This window comes from Streptopelia decaocto, assembly GCF_964273445.1.
Source record: "Streptopelia decaocto genome assembly, chromosome: 1".
NCBI classification, from domain to species: domain Eukaryota; kingdom Metazoa; phylum Chordata; class Aves; order Columbiformes; family Columbidae; genus Streptopelia; species Streptopelia decaocto.
The window spans coordinates 13,680,886-13,699,991 of record NC_138663.1 but is presented as its reverse complement, the minus strand read 5'-3'; the positions used below and the strand labels follow the sequence as shown (position 1 = coordinate 13,699,991).

At 37.1% G+C, this 19,106-nt stretch overlaps 1 protein-coding gene across 2 annotated transcripts in view; it reads left to right on the top strand.

Annotated features, from left to right (window-relative positions):
* Positions 1-19,106, top strand: part of PTPN12 (protein tyrosine phosphatase non-receptor type 12) — a 74,998-nt gene that overhangs the window by 37,135 nt on the left and 18,757 nt on the right. For both annotated transcript variants that reach the window (XM_082043892.1, XM_082043891.1), the window contains exons 4-12: positions 471-566; positions 1,617-1,655; positions 2,444-2,515; positions 5,315-5,374; positions 7,758-7,900; positions 9,949-10,015; positions 10,631-10,708; positions 10,807-10,905; positions 18,033-18,118. In XM_082043892.1, coding sequence (XP_081900018.1) covers positions 471-566; positions 1,617-1,655; positions 2,444-2,515; positions 5,315-5,374; positions 7,758-7,900; positions 9,949-10,015; positions 10,631-10,708; positions 10,807-10,905; positions 18,033-18,118 — 740 coding nt within the window. The remainder of the gene's footprint in view (positions 1-470; positions 567-1,616; positions 1,656-2,443; positions 2,516-5,314; positions 5,375-7,757; positions 7,901-9,948; positions 10,016-10,630; positions 10,709-10,806; positions 10,906-18,032; positions 18,119-19,106) is intronic.

The window sequence follows — 19,106 nt, the reverse complement described above, 5'->3', positions numbered from 1 at the left end:
TTTATTGAACGTTCAGCTTGAAAAGCTGTATGTAATGTCTTCAAGCTTTATATAAAATAAATGTTTATATCTTTGATTTTTTGAAATGTATTTCTGGGAGGGGGGAACTTAAATTTGTTCCAAGGGTTGCTTTTTGGCACAAAGACTTCCAAATTTTCGTCATTAAATGTCTGAGTAATAAAGAAAATACCGTCTGAAAGGGAATCCTCAGAATCTAAACACACAAATTCAGTATTTTCTGTTACAGTCTCTGGCTGCACAGTAGCTGTTATAATCTTGGGCTTCCTTAAAAACACCAGCAAAATTCCCGCTAATGTACATAGGACCCATATTTCGTATACACCCTTCCTGCTGGATCAAAAAAAAAGTAACTCTAATTTTACATTGTAATAACCTAAATACTTTTTTTTTTTATTCAGTGCAGATAAATTTTATTTCTAAACATTAATAGCTCCTTTTCACAATCCTAGGGAGTACATGGGCCAAAAGCATATGTTGCCACCCAGGGACCATTAGCAAATACAGTAATAGACTTCTGGAGGATGATATGGGAATACAATGTTGCTGTAAGTACCTTCTTAAAAACCACAATTGGCTATTACTTTATTTCATGGCACAGTGATTGTGTGGCTTTTGCCTGAGCTGGCTATTATTATTTAAAATGTTGACAGTGATTTAGTCCATTTACTTCTCACTTTCATAGTTTAAGTAGCATCCTATATATCATTTATGTTATAAACTAAATTTAATAATGTAAATTCAAGGTAATTGTTTTATAAAATGAGTATGAAATAAAGCACATTTATGAATAGATTGGTGCTTGGTTACATGTGTCCTGTAGGAGACCTTACAACTGTGACTTAATGTGGACTGAGAAAATCAGATGCAGAAACAGCATGTGAAACAAATAAATAAGCCTACCTTTCTATTTATGCTAATTTTGGATACTTGTTCGTTTATATATTCTGTATCTGTTTTTAAACACGTATTGTCAGGAGTTAACTTTTAAGTACTGTTAAAAATTGTTTCTGAAAATACTTTTAATCTGACACTTAAATCCTGGTTACTTATTAGACAGGTTGGATCAGATGATCCTTGAGGTCAGTTCTAAGCTGATATTTGATGATTCCATGGTATTGTAACAAATAGCTTATCAGTTGGTGTATTTATAGTGTGCTGTTCACATTAATGTATCTGAAGTAGCTTCACCTAAGAAATCTGATTCTTGTTTTTTAAATAGGTTTCAGCACCTATTTTAAGCAAATATAACTCTTTCTTCCAATCTGGAAACAGTTCTATATTTTTATAAATAAGGTTAGACCTTATAGTTAGGCTGAATAAATAAATAAATGAGGCATTTGTACAGGCTTACAGTAAATTCAAATTAAGTAGCCTTAAAATGTATTAGTGTTGCTGATTATCTTGTGCAGGATGAAATTTGGATACTACTTTAGCATTAGAAGAGCATGCATGTGCAGGTAGGAAAATAGTAGTAGTAGTAGTAGTAACCAATTAAGGAGTATCAGTATCTGCCCAGATAGAAGCAAGCAGTGAAGTGCTGGTGAATTTACTTGATGGAAAACCAGTTAACTTCAAGCATCCTTTTTTCTTTTCAGATAATTGTCATGGCCTGTCGAGAATTTGAAATGGGAAGGGTATGTATACTAAGTACAAAAATTAATAAGTGTTGCTTGCGTGGGGCGATATGGCAATACCTGTGAAGCTTCATATGGCAAATCCGTAACTGTAAAAATAATCTGCCAGATTGAATGAGAATGCCTATTCTTGCATTTGTATGCGTAGAAAGTAGTGGATGTGACTGCTTATCTTGGCTCTGCTTATAGTGTTACATTATTATTTAGGAATCATCTCAGTGGAATATACAGGTTCGTAGACAGAATGGTACCAGTGGTCTGTTTCTGGTCATGTCACTGTGGAAAAAAATCCTCCTCTGTGGGATGTTGGCCAACTATCAAAATCCTGAGTCCTTTAGAATTTCCTGTCAATCTATACAGCTGTGAAAACCGTATTTTAAATATCTCTACTATTTTCCTTCTCAGCTCATAAAAACAAAGAAAAAGTGGTCCGGAGTAGTTGTGAACTCCAAACTTTCAAAAAAACTCCAACTCTTATCACTTCCCCTTCTACAATATGTGCTTGTGCATGTGTAGGCAGGCATACAGTTCACGTCCTAATTCACAAAGCGTCTTTTGGCTGTATTGATTGGTCATCTGGGCTTTTGGTATTCTTTTGGTATCCAAAAGAAAATATATTTTGCAGTCTTAGAAGTCCCGCAAGGCACCGGGACACAGATGTCAAAGAAAAGCACCAAATAAGAGAGAGAATAAAGCATTTGAGATTATCATTCTGTCTGCTCTTCTTCTGTTAATCATCATCTTTCAGGACTACACATGAATTAAATTAGGATTCTTTGCTTTCACAGAAAAAATGTGAACGTTACTGGCCTCTGTATGGAGAAGCAGCTGTAACTTTTGGACCGTTTCGTGTTTCTTGTGTAAGTATAAAGCTTTATAAATTAATTTTGAAGGATTTAATGCTTTTGCAACTTACAAACTCTGTTGAACAGTTATTTTATTCCGAAACAAATGTTTTTCAATTGTTTGGTACCAAACCTTACACAAATAGTCTCAAAGGATTGCAATGAAAGACAATGTGTGTATCTTCATTGTGTGGTTTTTTGAATTTTCTGTGAATTTTTTTTTTTTTTTTTTTTTGAGAAAAGTAGGGAAACCTGGGTCTTGCATCTTTGTGTATCATTTTTTCTGCTTTACTTGGTGGAGTTTTGAATGTTTGTACTATACTGAAGAAATGAAATAATATTCATGCAGCTGTTTTAGTTATGACTTGTGTGTTGTGGATGTGCATGAGAAATTAAATTAACACTGAAATAGGTTTTCTTTAAGTTACATAAAGTTAATTAGCATGAATAAAGAGAATGGAAACTTAACTCATAATTTTTTAAAACTTGTTTCCGTTGGCAACAGATACAGATTTATTTGCAAATACTTCCTTTGCTTCTAATGTTGCTTTTAAAATCAAGCCAAAAATGAGGAGCAGATACCATTAGGTTTGAATCTTTTCCTAGAGAATTCCCAGGGGGTAACTGTCAAGTAAGTCACGATTGCAGAAAGATGGAGGAAACCTGAACATTTCCGTTGCATGTTGTGTCAGCGTTATCAGGAGTTCTGATCTCTGAGCAGAACTGTTAGAGCCTCTTCCAGTTTTGATACTTGCAAATTAATAGGCAGGGAGAGGGACTGTGGGTATTTCCTACAGCTATCACAGTGGGGAATTGAAAGTAATCATTCTTTTGGCACCTGTCATCTCAGCATCACACAAGAGTGTGCGCCCATGGGGTCTGCACTCATCTTTCCTCAGCAGAGGAAGCTGGATAATCAAAAGTCATTTTTCAGGGTATGGCTGAGGATGCACTGGCTGAAAAAATCAGTATGATCAGCGTTCCTCAGGTGTGGGGTAGTACCTGGTTGCCTTTGTACACGCCTGTTTGTGTTGTTATTCCTTCCTGCTTTAAACACGTTTGTGGCCTGTTTGTCCAGCTTGTAGCTTGTAGAGTTGTGATGGCATCATCGAGACTGCATTTCTGGATGATGCCAGGCACAGTCCAGTTTATCACATTGTGTTCTATGACAGCCTGATTGCTTAAGGGAAGAGAACAGAAAAAAAGCCACTTATAGGATGATCCTTCTCCTTGTTGCCAGCTTCTAGTGATGGACTAGCAGGATTTCCTTAATTGAGTGTTGCCCCTGGATTATCAATATTTTTATGATGCAGCGGATGATGAATTTGGCAAACTTTTTGGATTTTGTTTTTTTTTTGTCACTTTTTCTTTCTGGCGTTAACATCATTGTGGTGTTGAAAGAAAACTCAGTATTGTGTCTTTATTTTTAATCATGCCACATGGTAGTTTAATCAGGTTCTATTACATTCCATCAGTTACTATTATGATATGAATGAAACCTGCCATTAAAGTCTTGAGTATAACTGTTGTCAGTATAAGGGATTTTACTGTGAACTTTTTACATTGGAGCTCATGACTGGCTGTAGTTGTTCACTTGTTCTAAAACAGTGGAATTGATCCATTCCTAACTGATCTCAAAACTGTGTTTTCTTCTTCTTAACTTAAAGCTGTCTGGGTTTGGACAGGAATAGCTGCTATTTTCTAGCTGAAGTTCTTTAAGTTGTTCAGAAAGAGCTAGCCTGCCAATTCATCAAGCTGTTCTTAATCCCACTTTGAAATTGTCTACAAAGAATTAAATCTGGCCAGGAAAGAATATAATTATGAATTTTAGCCTATAGAGATTCTGAGCAGCCTCTTCGTACCTTGATTTAAAAATTGGCTTATGGATTTGGGTTTTTATGTGGGTTTTGGGTTTGTTTTTTTAAAAACTGTACCTGGTGGGTGGTGGTCACATACCTGGCAAGTATTTGTTTGGGATTGTGTGGACATTAATTGATGGTATGTGTTACCTTTGGGTACAGTGGTGCCTATGGGCTCCATTGCTTCCAGCTGTGCACTGTCTCCTTTAAACCTGTAAAATAGGGCGATTGTTTCCTTGACAGAAAGTGGTAAATTCCTAGTAGAAGATAAAAATATATTAAAGCATATGTGGTCTCCCTAATTCACTGTGGGAAGCTATAATGCTAAGCTTTTAAAGGTATCTTCAAATTTTAATATTACTGATACTTTAAGTACAGTAATATTGTTTGGTGTCTACTGTATAATCTTTCCTTGATGTTCCAAAGGCAGATTTGGAAATTCTGGGAGCGTGGAAACTATGCACAAACAAGATAATGGTAGTGATCCATTCAGATGCACCCTTAATTGAAAATAATTGAGGGGAAAAAATGAAAGGATAGAGCGATAAGAGACTGAAGTTGAGACAGCAAAAGCATTATAGAAGGATGGCTCTGGGAGGCAGCCTGTAAATCAAATAAACGTATGGAGAAATAAAGCAAAAGAACTACTTTGAAATACTCTTACAAGGTTTATTGATGGTCTCAGGAGTAAGCTATACACTTATTGGTTTGAAAACTCACATTTTTATTTGAAGTAAAAGTAGCATCTTTCACAGATGTCTTGTGTAGCAAGTTAAGTTGCTACTGTTTTCAAATCTATGTTTTGGTTCCCCATCTTCTGGGAAAATAGTAGGTACAAACACAGTAAATTGAAAACAAAAAAGAGATCAGAGTTTAAAGTTTTGGATTTTAGGTAGGTACTGTATGCTGCATATTGTTCTATTTTTCCAATTCATTACTGGTTTCTCATGTTTAGGAAGCTGAGCAAGCAAGAACAGATTACTTCATTAGAACATTATTACTTGAATTTCAAAATGTAAGTATATGATCCCTTCCGGTCTCAACTTTAATGGTTGCTCAAAGGTCTTAAATGATACAATGGAGAAAATGTGGGAAAAATATCTTCACTTTTTTTAGGTGCTGACTCTGTATGCATGTAAATCATCAAGTTTAGAAGTGATGTTAAAAACTTCATATATAAGAGTAGTGAAACTCTTTACTTGTCTGGTATGTGTGGTGGGCTTCAACAGCGTGTTAACAACTAGAAAGCTTCTGTCACCCTTGGGGAATTTCAGTTTCCCCAAACTGAAAATACGATGTCAAACTAAACTGTTTGCTCTAGTTATCTTTTTTGGAGGTAAAGTATGTTAACTTGTTAGAATTTGCCCTATAGTTTTATTGTCAAGAGGGCTTTACACTGTTAAAAGATCTGTCTGATGCCCATTCATGTACTTGTATTGCCAAATAAAAATAAAGCGAGAATGACAACAGCTTATTAATTTATTTTTCCCCAAAGTTTCTCATCCTAGCTAGTAAAAAGTTAGTGTTTTTGGAATTGAAATAGCTATGAAAAATGACATGTTCTTGATTAAATTGAGATGCATTGTCTTTTTGCTTGGAGCACTTCAGAATGGGGGAATTGTATGCAATAATTCACGGGTCAAGACAGAAAAGTAGTTTTTTAGAAGTGAACTCAGGACTTTGGAATTCTTGAAGGTTTGATATCCTAGTGTTCAAGATGTAGAATCAGCTCACCAGACAAGTATTCTGGTAAACCAGTTAGTTTATGCTATTTGTTAAGCTGGCAACTGTAAATGATATGAATCAGTCTCTTTATGGAAGAAACTGAGTTTATTCATCTTAGTCAATACTTATGACGCAAACTACTGTAAAATATGAGATGTACTTCATAACTATGTTATGTTAATTGTGAAAATTGTCATGTTTTCAGTGAAATAAAAGCACTTGCCTTCTCGTAAGTGTTAAGAATGAATGATTCAAGCCTTTCTTGCAAACTTAAATGTCAGATTTGAAGCGTCTGTTTACTTTTCTGAAAAGCAACTGTTGTGAACAACAATCAGTTTAGAGCTGTCCTGCAAGAACATGAAGGTTGACAGTGTATTTTACAGAATACCTGTTGTTTTAACTGACATCCTATACTAAGAATTTATTTATTACAGGTTAGTCTGACAGTTATGTTTTGTTTAGCAGTGCTTTATTCCTGTTCAATAACTGATATCACAATAGTTGTGAAAACTGTTTAATTATGAGGGGTGTGGTTTTGGGAGGTAATTTTTGGCTGCGGTAGCTTGCCCGGTGCCTGCAGTGGGATGCATAAACTTAACTCACTTCTGTTAGGGTATCCTGAGTGCTCATAATTGACCATTTTATGCAACTTTTTAGACAGCAGAAATTAACTGCATAATAGCTGTGGGGTTTGCAACACTTATTGAAATGGTGCACTTAAAAACAGAACTGAGAAGATATCAAAAACCTCAAAGCAGAACCTAGATTACTTTTAATATCCAACTGTCATGGCAACTGGCTACTTCAGAAACTGTAGCTAATTTTTATTTTGCTTATGTATAATACACGTGCAAATCATGTTCAGCCACGTGACTTCCATGAGTTCTGTTCCAGTTAATTTTTAATAGGATGACTGCGAACTACATAAAAACGAAGTAGTAACAAAAAGCTACAGTTTGCACTCAGCCTTTGATCTTGGCAAAGAGCCCGAGGTTGTTGTTCCTTTAAGGAGTAACGTGACTGAAAGGATTAACAAGAGATGTTGATATTCAACCTACACGGCTGATAAAATCATCTTTCCTCAGCCTTACTTAACAACTTTGCTTCAGGATTTCTGTGAGCACACATTTTGTTAATGAATTACGGACTCTTCATTTTATTTTGAAGAATTCTAAGTGTAGCCTTGGACTGGGGAGGAAAATACGGATTTGTGATAGGAAGTAATATCATTTTAAGTTCACTTTCTGGTTTTCCAGAATAATGAAAACTTTTGTCACTTCTCAATTTTCAGTGGAGTATCATTCAAAATACTATGCAAAAGAAATGAAAATTCATATAAATATACAAAGTTATTCTGCTTTCTAGGAGAAAAAACTGTTTGACTGAAACTTGAAGATGATTAAACTATAACACCAGGTTCTTAAAAGGTGGCAGTAAAAAGGAGGACTATGAATGTTCATTGTCATCTTTAGTTTCCATATAAAAAAGCTTTTTTTTCCCGGGCAGTTCTGAAAAATCACCAGTTTTGTCTCTTTAAATATAATGAAGTGAAAGTTCTTTATGGACCTTAATAGGCAGCTGTAACTTTCATGTAGTTCACAGAACTATTTATTTCATACGAACTCCTAAAATAAGTCTTATCATTAACACCTCTTTCCCTCCCTCTCCTTTAGGAGACTCGTAGTGTCTATCAATTTCATTATGTTAACTGGCCTGACCATGATGTCCCTTCATCTTTTGATTCTATTCTGGACATGATCAGCTTGATGAGAGAATATCAGGAACATGAAGATGTACCGATTTGTATACACTGCAGGTATCAAATATATTTATTTTTAAAAATTGTATATACATTTTAATTTTTTTGAAGTCTAGACTTTCTGGTATGAGGTGCATTGATTTGATTCTAAATCACAACTTCTGTATTTATTTTCATTTTGTAAAAAGTAACATTTCCTCATGTCAAAACTTGGCTCAAAATCATAGTGTCTTTATTGTCTTAAAACTCATGCCACAGTGAAATTTTGCTTCTATTTCAGTTTAAGACAGACCATCAATCAGAAAAGAATTAGTCTTTGAAAGGGAAACCATTCTGTAGTTTTTAAGACACTTAAATCCTCATTAGGACAAAACAAACTTTGAAGATAGTTGCAAATCAGATATGGGAGTGAAGGTTCCACTCTCAATAGGACAGACTACATAGCAGGTGCCATCCCTACCTGAGGACTCTTCTGTCAGTCTTCTAATATGACAAAAACCATCTCTAATCAGCAGGCTGTAGTTCCGGCTTGGTCAGTCTTTGCTTCTGAGCAGCAGTTTCATCTTTAACCTGAAATCTGGCTGACAGAAGGGCTGTTAAAACTAAACTGCCATGAAGATGTTTCGGTGAATTGGCAGTTTCTGATAATTTCTCTGATACTTTTTAAAGCAACAGAAGTTTATGTATTCTATGTTAGAAAAACTGAATTCAGTTTAATAAGCCAGGAAGGCCAGTGGCATCATGGGGTGTGTTAGAATGGGGGTGGTTAGTAGGTCAGAGAGGTTCTCCTTCCCCTCTACTCTGCCCTGCTGAGACCACACCTGGAATATTCTGTCCAGTACTGGCCCCTCAGTTCCAGAGGGACAGGGAACTGCTGGAGAGAGTCCAGTGCAGGGCAACAAAGATGATGGAGTGGAGCATCTCCCGTGTGAGGAAAGGCTGAGGGAGCTGGGGCTCTTTAGCTTGGAGGAGACTGAGGGGTGACCTCATTAATGTTTATGAATATATAAAAGGTGAGTGTCACGAGGATGGAGCCAGGCTCTTCTTGGTGTCAACCAATGATAGAACAAGGGGTAATGGGTTCAAACTGGAACACAAGAGGTTCCACTTAAATTTGAGAAGAAACTTCTTCACAGTGAGGGTGAAAGACACTGGAACAGGCTGCCCAGGGGGGTTGCGGAGTCTCCTTCTCTGGAGACATTCAAAACCCGCCTGGACACCTTCCTGTGTAACCTCATCTGGGTGTTCCTGCTCCGGCAGGGGGATTGGAATGGATGAGCTTTTGAGGTCCCTTCCAATCCCTGACATTCTTTGATTCTGTGTGAAGTGTCAAATTGTTGGAGACTTAACTTTTTAGAGCTTCGTTGTTCTCTGCAAGTGTCTGTAGAGATCTACTGTCTTTAGCTGCATCCTTTTTTAACCTGTCACTCTTAGGTAACTGAGGTCTAAAACCATGAGGAACTTACTTAGTGCTGAATCTATTTCACTTTGTCCTGTTTCTGGTGGATGTTGGGTGAATATCAATATAGGTGTGAATGCTGATTCTTTACAACAGTATAATTATAATGTAGTAAATGCGTATGCATTGTAACTGTCTGTAAAATAGAAAAATTCATACTATTAGGAAGGCTAAATGTGATAGTTCAGTCATTTTTATAACTTTCAGATTTAGGGGGTTCTTAGGTAAAAAGCAGAAAATACAGAAGTGATACTAAATGAGAAAAAACTGTAGGAAGTCTTTAAACATTTTCTATTCTACCATTTAACACATCTGTCATTAAACTTGGGCAAAATCCCTCCTATTGGAACAGTGATAACTCAATTGTGTGGTGAAAGAGGCAATAAAAATATCAGCATTGAAGGGTCTTTCATGATAGCAGTTCCAGTTGGCTATGGAAGACTTGCATTAAAAACTATAATACTCCATTTTATACTGCTTTTTTTTTAATTTTTAAGACACAGTAATGTCAGGTTGAGGGAGCTTAAAATGATAGTTGATAGATTTTAGTATTTTTTTTTATGTGGACTCTGGAAATATAAAGCTTATAGCATCTCTTTAACAAATTTAATTGATTTCTAACACACCTAACCATTTATGTTCATAGTGCAGGGTGTGGAAGAACAGGAGCCATCTGTGCCATAGATTATACATGGAATTTGCTTAAAGCTGGGGTAAGGAATCTTAAAATAATAAATTTTGTGGTATTCCATCATTTCCTAAGTGATTGACTTCCCAAATATTGTAAAATAGTGAAATGTTTAAGATATTCTGGAACTCTTGACAGGTTGGGTGTTTAGTTTAATTGCATTTATGCTTTAGCATAGACTGACTTTCCTTCGGCAACAAGTTTGTATATAAAAATATGTCACCTTACAGTTCTAAATATTTTAAAAATGTATTTTGATATGAAGTGATTTTGAATTCAGCTTTTTCAATATCTCTGTTTCATCTTGCAGCTCCTAAAGCCTGATATTGTACAAGGATAACTTCATTCTGGGCTTTTTAGCTTGTGAATTGTCATTCATGTTGCAGTGTCATGAATTCTTTCATTGTATGTCTCATTTTCAGAACACCTGAGATGCTCTCATGTGGTCTAAATCAAATTTTTAAAACCAGTTCTGGAGATGAATTGCTGTCTTTAAAAAAAAAAAATAGCTGTAATGTGGAGAAAACAGATTTGGTTTTAACTGCAGAAGCTGAACGTACTTTTTAATGTCTAAACAACTTTCATATTGCTGTCTGACAACCAGCTATGTCAATGTAATTGATTTCCTTCTATTTTTCAGAAAATACCTGAAGAATTCAATGTATTCAATTTAATCCAGGAAATGAGGACACAAAGGCATTCTGCAGTGCAGACAAAGGTATCTTTTTTTTTTAACGACTCTTTATTCTATGGCAATATAGCGTTATTCTTTGTAAAGATCTCATGCATTTATTTTTATCTGGTAATCTATTACAGGAGCAGTATGAACTCGTCCATCGAGCCATAGCACAACTGTTTGAAAAGCAACTGCAGAAATATGAAAGTTGTGCAGACTGGAAGATTGCAGATGGAGTGGTATGTGTCTTACCCATATCAGTTTCAATCAGTTGTAGCTATTGGCTTCTGGTTTAGATGTGTGAGGTACAAGACTACCTTACAAATCCATTTGAGTATCGACCCACCTTTGAGTCTCACTTGAGACAGTGTTTTTGCTATTCTGAAAAAGCTCCCTTTTTATCTCTGAGGGTGTTGACTAGTGTCTGTTGTGTATAACACTTGCCATTCCTCAGAAAAGTTGTAGGTTTTGTTTAATTAACATACAACCCAGAATGTTTGTTTGGTTTTTAAAAGGAAACAAACTCTGATACAGAAAGTTTTCAATTAACTTCCTTAAGTATAATGTTATATCCTAATGTTCCTTCCCAGATCTTACTCTACTTACAGATACTACAGCAACTCTTGCACTGTGTACATGTGAATGGTTTTAATCATGTTCAGTGGAAACATTTCCAAATACAAGAATGTGCCTATTTAGGTATATTATAGCTTGTTATATAGGAGATACTACTGAACTGAAGAGGAAATTTTCTTTCATCTTTCATTTAATGTTTTGATAGGACTCTGAAGAGTTCGAGTACTCTGTAGGGCTGGTTTCATGGTTGTGTTGTCCAGTTGCCTTTCCCATTTCAAGCAGTGTTTGAAATGAACTGAGTTACCTGAGCATTGTTAGCAGTGTTTGCCAGTAACATCACAGTAAAAAGTTAATCTGATTGGCAACGAGTAGCAGTATTCAGAGGCAAGTAGCTTGGACACAATCCTGAACGTGTGTTCCTGTGAACTTGCCAACTTTGCTCTGCTGGAAACAATACTGTAAAATGTCAACAAAAAAACCCACATGCAGTGCTTGAAAATAAACTTGTAACAGGGTTAGAATTTCTATTAGAATTTGATGGGATTCACAGCTATGTACAAAATGCACATATGATATAGTATAATGTCAATTGTATACTCTTACTATACAGTTATGCATATTGTGTGTATATAGAACTGTAAATGTGCTTAAAATAATATTATGTAAACAAAACTATATGAAGAAAAGCTTTCTTCAGATACCAGCTAGAGTACTTTCAACAGTGCCCCCAGTAGCCAGATTTCAGGGCAAAGATGAATTTGCTGCTCAGAAGCAATTTTTTTCTGATAAGGAAAGATTCAGTTGCTAAATTTGATAATCAGAACCATTTTTCTCTCTCTCCACACCCCTCGTGCTAGGACTCTCTTAAATTATCAGTCAATTAAATTGGAACTGAGTCTTGGACTCAGCCCCGTTCCCACTGAAACTCTTGATCACATTGTCATGTATCTGGGGCCTTTAATTATGAGCTTCTTGCCATCATTGGTGTTGTTAGCACTGCCATGAAAATATTACACTTGGGTTTCTATTTGGAAGCCTTGAAACATATCAGATGGTCAAGATTAAGCAGCTCAAATAAGATACCAGTCAGATTTGTATCAGTAGAATATTTTGTGAGTTACTTGAGAGGCATCTCTATGATCTGAAGTGAACCATGGCTGTCTTGGAAAGTACAAATTAAACGGAATTCCATCAAGTTGGATGTTCTGTATGTAGAAAAAAGAAAGGAAAATTGAGTAAAAGATAAACAACAGAAAGTTTACTATCTCTTTAAAAACATTTATGTTGAATTTTGTCTCTTGACAGTAACAAGCGTGTGACGGTACTGCAAGTCCTTGTTTTACTGTTATTCACTAGTAGAAGCTTTTATTAATAAAGACTTCATCGGAAATATGGCATTGCTGGTACTCCCAAGCATCTTGTATTTGTTTCTGTAAAAGTGTCAGAATTCTGTTGCTGCGGTTGATTGCACTTTTAGAAGCTGTGGAGGAATCAGCTGATCTAAGAAGTTTCATGCTCAGAACATTAGTGGTTTGGAAACTCTAAATGAAAAGACTTTGCTGTCCAAATTCTCTTTACTGTTTTGCAGCTTGGGAGGAGATTTTTGGCCATTGTAGCATTCTAAAAAATCATATATGTCTTCAGAGACATTTATCTTGTTTGCCTGTGCTTGGAAAGTTTTATTTAATCTGAATCATTTCAGTGTATAATTTCAGTCTGAAGTATTTATCTTTTCATCCACTGCTGCTCTGTGGTTCCCATGCTGCTTTATGATAAGAGCAAAAGGAATGCCTCAATTCCTTTTAAGGGAAACCATGAGATTACTTCTGGAAGAATCTTTACAGTAAATTTGCCTGTACTTTACCAGTGCAGAAAGCTTCTGAATGACATTAAATATTTCCACCGTGAGTTCCAAAAGAAAATCAATGCATTGCAGTTCCTCTACAAAAGGTTTTGAGTTGTGGTCAATGCCTGTGAAATCTCAGTCTAAAACTGTGATGTTCTTTATTTGCTCAGAGTTAGTGACAGCTTTGTTTGGTGATTCAACTGTTGGAGGAGGTAGGTGGGGGAAGACTCACCCTTGGGAGATGATGGCACCATGTAGGTCACCCTCGCGCCCACTGCATCTGCCATGTGAACTCCTGTATTAGCACAGGAACATGAATTAGTCTGTGTTCTAGACTAGATGTAATCTATGCTTCTAAGAATTTTATGGTCCTTTCATTTGTTAATGTAGTCTTTCATAGACAGATATACACATTTCATATTTATATATGTATATAATTTTACGGTTTTCTTATAGTGGGAAGCCTGCCACAACATGATAAGTGTCTTTCTGTAAGAAAGCAGGATGCTGCACCGAACACTTACTTGACTGATTGCACATTAGTTAATCTGTTTGTGTGTTTGGTTGGTTTTTGGTATTATCTTTTGGTTTGGTTTTTTTTGTTGTTTTCAATAGTTCTGTGTGATGACCTTTGTGAACTACATATGTTGTCCTGGATTTTCTAAGCTGATACTTTCAAAAATTGTATTCTGCCTGAGAGTGCAACATCTGCCTAGAGAAGCAAGAGAGTGTTGCCTGCTGCCAGTAAGCTGTGATTAGGAGGGCTGGGAGGCTTTTTCTTAATACTGCCATCTGCTCTTCTGAGCGGATGAGGCCATCCCTGCGAGCTACCCTACAGTCACTTCTACAGTTCAGCTTGCCCTGTTGTGCTCAGTGCTTGTTGTTCTACCTCTTTGCCAGTTCACTTACTTTGATATGTGACAGAAAAGGAAATCTGTGAGTTGGTGTCACACAAGGGTGCTCAAAACACAGGTTGTTGGCTCTCTCCCATGACACAGAACTGAGAACAAGCAACAGACTTGCTCTGAGAGTTCAGCAAGCAATATTTCTCCAGCAGTAACTGAGCACAATTACTTTAAAATGCTGCAGCATCATGAAGTTGGTATGAACACTGTTTTCTTTCCTGCATGGGTTGGTGCTTTTGGTTACTGCCTTAATCTTTTATCATCTCCAGCCTTTGGAGTAGAAATCCTTCATTTACTGGGGAATGAGGTGTCTAAGAGTAGATGAAGCCTTTGCAGAAACATCAGTCTGAGCTAAATAAGCAAAGTAGTCAAGTACCTCTTTTTTGGTGACAATTTCTATAACGTTCTTGCTCCTGATATAATGTGACTAGAACAGAGTGAACCGATCCTGATTTTAACCTAATGTAGAAGTGAAACCTTTTGAACACCTATGACATCTGCCTGGAGCCTTCCCAATGTATCAAGTTGGAGTAACCACTGAGTTGAATTTAGAAGTACCATTTTGTGTGTGTGTTTTTTGTTGCTTGGGTTTATTTCTTTTTTTTTTCCTAAGGAGTTGTTTTTGTTGTGTGTGTGCCTCAGACATTTGAGATTATACACATTTTTGCAAGGTATATCTATATGCTTTATTACTAGTAGCAAAAATAGCGGTGCCTCTTCAGCCACTTCTGCCCGTCTCAACTAGAAACAGCTTCTTACTGTATATATAGAGTTTAAGAAAAGTTTGACATATGTTAGCTTCTTTAATAGCTTTTTCATCTGCCTGGGAATGTTTTTCAGGAAATGTTCTGTTCACAAACACTTCACAAATATACAAGGACAGGGATGCAGTTGCTGGTTTTTCTGGATGAGCTGGTCTCCACCACAGCCAACAGGCACACCCTTTCCGAGTACCTTCTAGCAAACTGAGCATGGAAATGAGACACCTGTTCCTCAAAACTCCTGTGCTGGCAGAATTGAACTGGAATACTCCTCTGATCTGCTGTGGGATGGAGGAGTTGGTGGTCAGGGGGAGGAACTCCTTCTGTGGAGTCTCGCTCTTTCGGAGATCTCTCTGCCTTATGGAACTGGGATGTGCTGTTGTGCTGAAACCAGGCGAGCAGCCCGCCATGTTCTCAGGGTGCAGTTGTGTTAGTTTCGATCTCTAGTTGCTAATAACAATTAATTAGGGGCTTTTTAGTACAATATCAATGCTCCAAATATAGTCAGTGGGGCAAATTAATCTGTTACCTTCATCCTCAGCTTACTGGCTGGTTGGTTAGTGGTGAATGAAAAGCTGGATGTGACCTGACAATGTGCACTCAGAGTGCAGAAGTCCCATCGCATGCTGGGCTGCATCAACAGGAGTGTGGCCAACGGGTCAGGGAGGTCATTCTGCCCTCTGCTCTGCTCTGGTGAGACCCCACCTGGAGTCCTGCATCCAGCTCTGGAGCCCTCAGCACAGGACACACATGGACCTGTTGGAGAGGGGCCAGAGGAGCCACAGAAATGATCAGAGGGCTGGAACAGCTCTGCTGTGAGGACAGGCTGAGAGATTTGGGGTTGTTCAGCCTGGAGAAGAGAAGGCTCCTGGGAGACTTTATTGTGGCCTTTCAGTTCTTAGAGAGGCCTATAAAAAAAGATGGAGACAGACTTTTTAGTGGGGCCTGTTGCGATAGGACAAGGAGTAATGGTTTTAAACTGAAAGAGGTGAGATTTAGGTTGCACATAAAGAAGAAATTTGTTATTATGAGAATGGTGAAACACTGGCCCAGGTTGCCCAGAGAAGTGGTAGATGGGACATCCCAGGCCAGGCTGGATGGGGCTCTGAGCAACCTGATCTGATTGAAGATGTCCCTGCTCGTTGCAGGGGGTTGGACTAGGTGACCTTTAAACGCCCCTTCCAACTCAAATGGTTCTATGATTCTACGTAAACCAACCAACCTCAGCTGACTGTTATGGGAGCTTCATTTGTGGTCATCTAAATGTAAGTGGCTTTTATGTGCTAGCTGAATCTCCCTCCAAAAAAAAAGTTGATAGTTACAGGCAGTGGTCAGCAGGACAATGAACTCCCTGTGCAATGTGTCTGAAAGGGCAAACACAAGCCACGGAAATAGCAACAATAGGGTATTTCTGCTGGAGTACTTCTGGAATATTGTATTGGGCGGCCACTTAGTGGAGGAGGTTAGTGACAAACAATGAGAAAGAATAAAAGATTTAATTTATTTCTTCACAGGAAGTGCTTCACTTAGTACTCTGAGGAATAGAATTTGATAATAGACTTTTCACACTAGCAGACAGTGATATAACTATTTTAAAACTAGGAATGGAAATTAAAACATATAACCAATTAATCTAAATCTTAGTGAGGGTAGTTAGCTCTTGAAATAACTTAGTTATGGTTTCTCTTCCAAAGCTGGAAATGCTTAACAAGTTCAAATGCAACTGTCATGTTTGAAGCAGAAATTAACAGGGAATTCCCTTTTTTGTAAGCCAGAGAAGGTCAGTCTCCGGCACCGGTGTGAACAGGCAGGCTGGCAGGTAGTGGGGCCTGTGTCATGAACCTGGTGTTGTGCTTTGAAATATGGTACAGATTTGAGATGGTTTTGTTTTGGTTTGGTTTTTTAATTGTTTTTCAAAAGAAAACTCCTGCAACAAAAGTGTTTAGGTAAAGTATGTTATAAACTCAAGATAACACTGAGGCCCTCCTTGGTTTTGTTGGATCTTTGTGGCATGTGTATGGAAATGGTATTAATTAATATATCAGTTTTACTGTTTACTCAGCATGTTGTGTTATTTTGATACATATACATTTATACGTACTTGTACTGAGTCTGTCTGGGTTGGAGTTAATATTCTTCACAGCTGCTTTTGGGGTGCTGTGGTTTAGATTTGTGACCAAAACAACGCCGATGACACTGGTGTTCCCACTATTGCTGAACAGTGTTTGCACAGTGTCAACACTGCCTGTTCCTGACCCTGCCTCCCAGTGCACGGGCTGGGGGTGCACGGGAGATGGGGAGGGGACACAACAAGGCAGGTGGCGCAGACCAACCCAAGAGCTGTTCCGTGATGCCACATAACAGCAATAGAGAGGGAAAAGGTGGGGGTTTGGGGAAGCTGGCCATCCTGTGCTCAGGAACTGGCTGGCCATAGGTCTGCCTGTGGGGTGGTGCTGAGTCAATTGCTTTCGCATCACTTGTTTTGTTTGTTTTCTTTCTTTCTTCTACTTTGCTTACTGAACAGTTTAATGTTGACCTACAAATTCTGTTGCCTTTCTTTTTTTCCCCCTCCATGGTTGGGGGTAAGAAGCAAGTGAGCAAGTGGTTTTGTGGTGCTTGACTGCATACTGGGATTAACCCACAACAATATTTTATATGCATATAAATTTGTATGGATACATATATATCTAAATAGATACATATATTAAACATATCTCTTATATTTATCATCCTCCTAAAACAAAATAAAAGTTTTTGTGCTTTGCCGATTAAGTTAAACTTCATTGTATGCAAAGGGGAGGTGATTTGGAAGTGTTTTAGAACAATATGTTATATCTTATCCACTTGTCAATTTACAATAGCTGAAATTCACTGTTTCCTACTACACTGTAAATTAGTCTTATTTTCAATGGACTGATTGTACAAATTAAAATAATTTGACTAGGAAGTAAATGCTTTCACTATGAATAATTTGGAGGGCATAAGGGAGCTTGCTTTTACTAACTTGATAGGTTAGCTGTTGAGAATTTTCTCCAATGGATTATACAATTAAAATGTGAAACATAATGTTCAGTCTGAAAAATTTGATGTTAAATATACAAAATAATATTGTGAATTTAGAGTAGAATTTAATCTGTATGTAATTTTGAAAGTCATCTCTATATGATAGCCAAAAGTAAGTAATATTGTCATACATTATTTTCAAGTATCACTATGGATCTTAAGTATTGTGTGTATTGAATTTACAGCCATGAATGAAAACTTTTTCTTTTAATCAGGATGAAAATAATACAGAGAATGCTGTCAGTTCTTCAGATGCTGAGAAACAGGATTCTCCTCCACCAAAGCCTCCACGGACCCGCAGGTAGTTAACCACGTTAATGTACTGTTTTAAGCTGACAGATTGACATGTTCTATAAATAATAAATAGACTAAAACTACTGATAATATAAGGACTTAAGATGCATTTTTTCTATTTCTAAATAGAAATATATATAATACAAATAGAAGTCTTGTAATATGATCTGTAAATATTGTAAAATTTGAATAGTATGTGTTTGAATATACCAATGCAAGGACTACATGTGAGTAGACAAGGACACCCCCCTTTAGCAGTCAGATATATTAGATCTACTTGTGCTCTAATTCAGCGAGGTGATAGTAGCAAAATGTACTCTAAAATAGGCTCAAATAATGACTGAACTCATTTTTGGAGACAAGAACACAATGAAAAATATCCATTATTCAAGAAAATGTTACCTGACAGACAAGTACTGCTATTGAATAAAATATGCCAAAGAATGCTTTTCTTAATGAGAGGGCAAGTTGGTCTCACCAGTCCTTTCATTTAATAGAAGAAAAAGAAAATCTCTCTAGCTCTTAAAATACATAGACTTGACTTTAAGGAAGCCAAAAGTAAAAGTGAACTAGCAGATTTGTCCACCCAAAATGGGCACCAAACCTGAGCATTGGCTAAAGAAGCAGCTCTCCTGAAGGAAGCGCCTAAGTTCCCTGGGTAGTTTTTGGAAGGCTTGTAGGACTTTTGGCAGGTGATCTTGCCTGTGCTACAATACCTGTAGCTAAATAGATATTTAAGGTAAGAACTTGAGTTTCCTGAAGTTGTAGAATGATGCAAGAAACCATCAGCCACTTAATATTCTTGCATAACTTTTAGTCATGTAAAGAGAGTAGTTTTACTGCTTTAAAAGATAATCAGACTGGAGTAGCGCAAAATCAGGACAGTACTAGGAATTTCTATTCATTTGATACTTCAATGGTTAAAGGTAGAAGATGAGAATTAACCCCTTCTTTCCAATACTGCATTTGGTGGGGTACAAATGATGTGGTGAGGT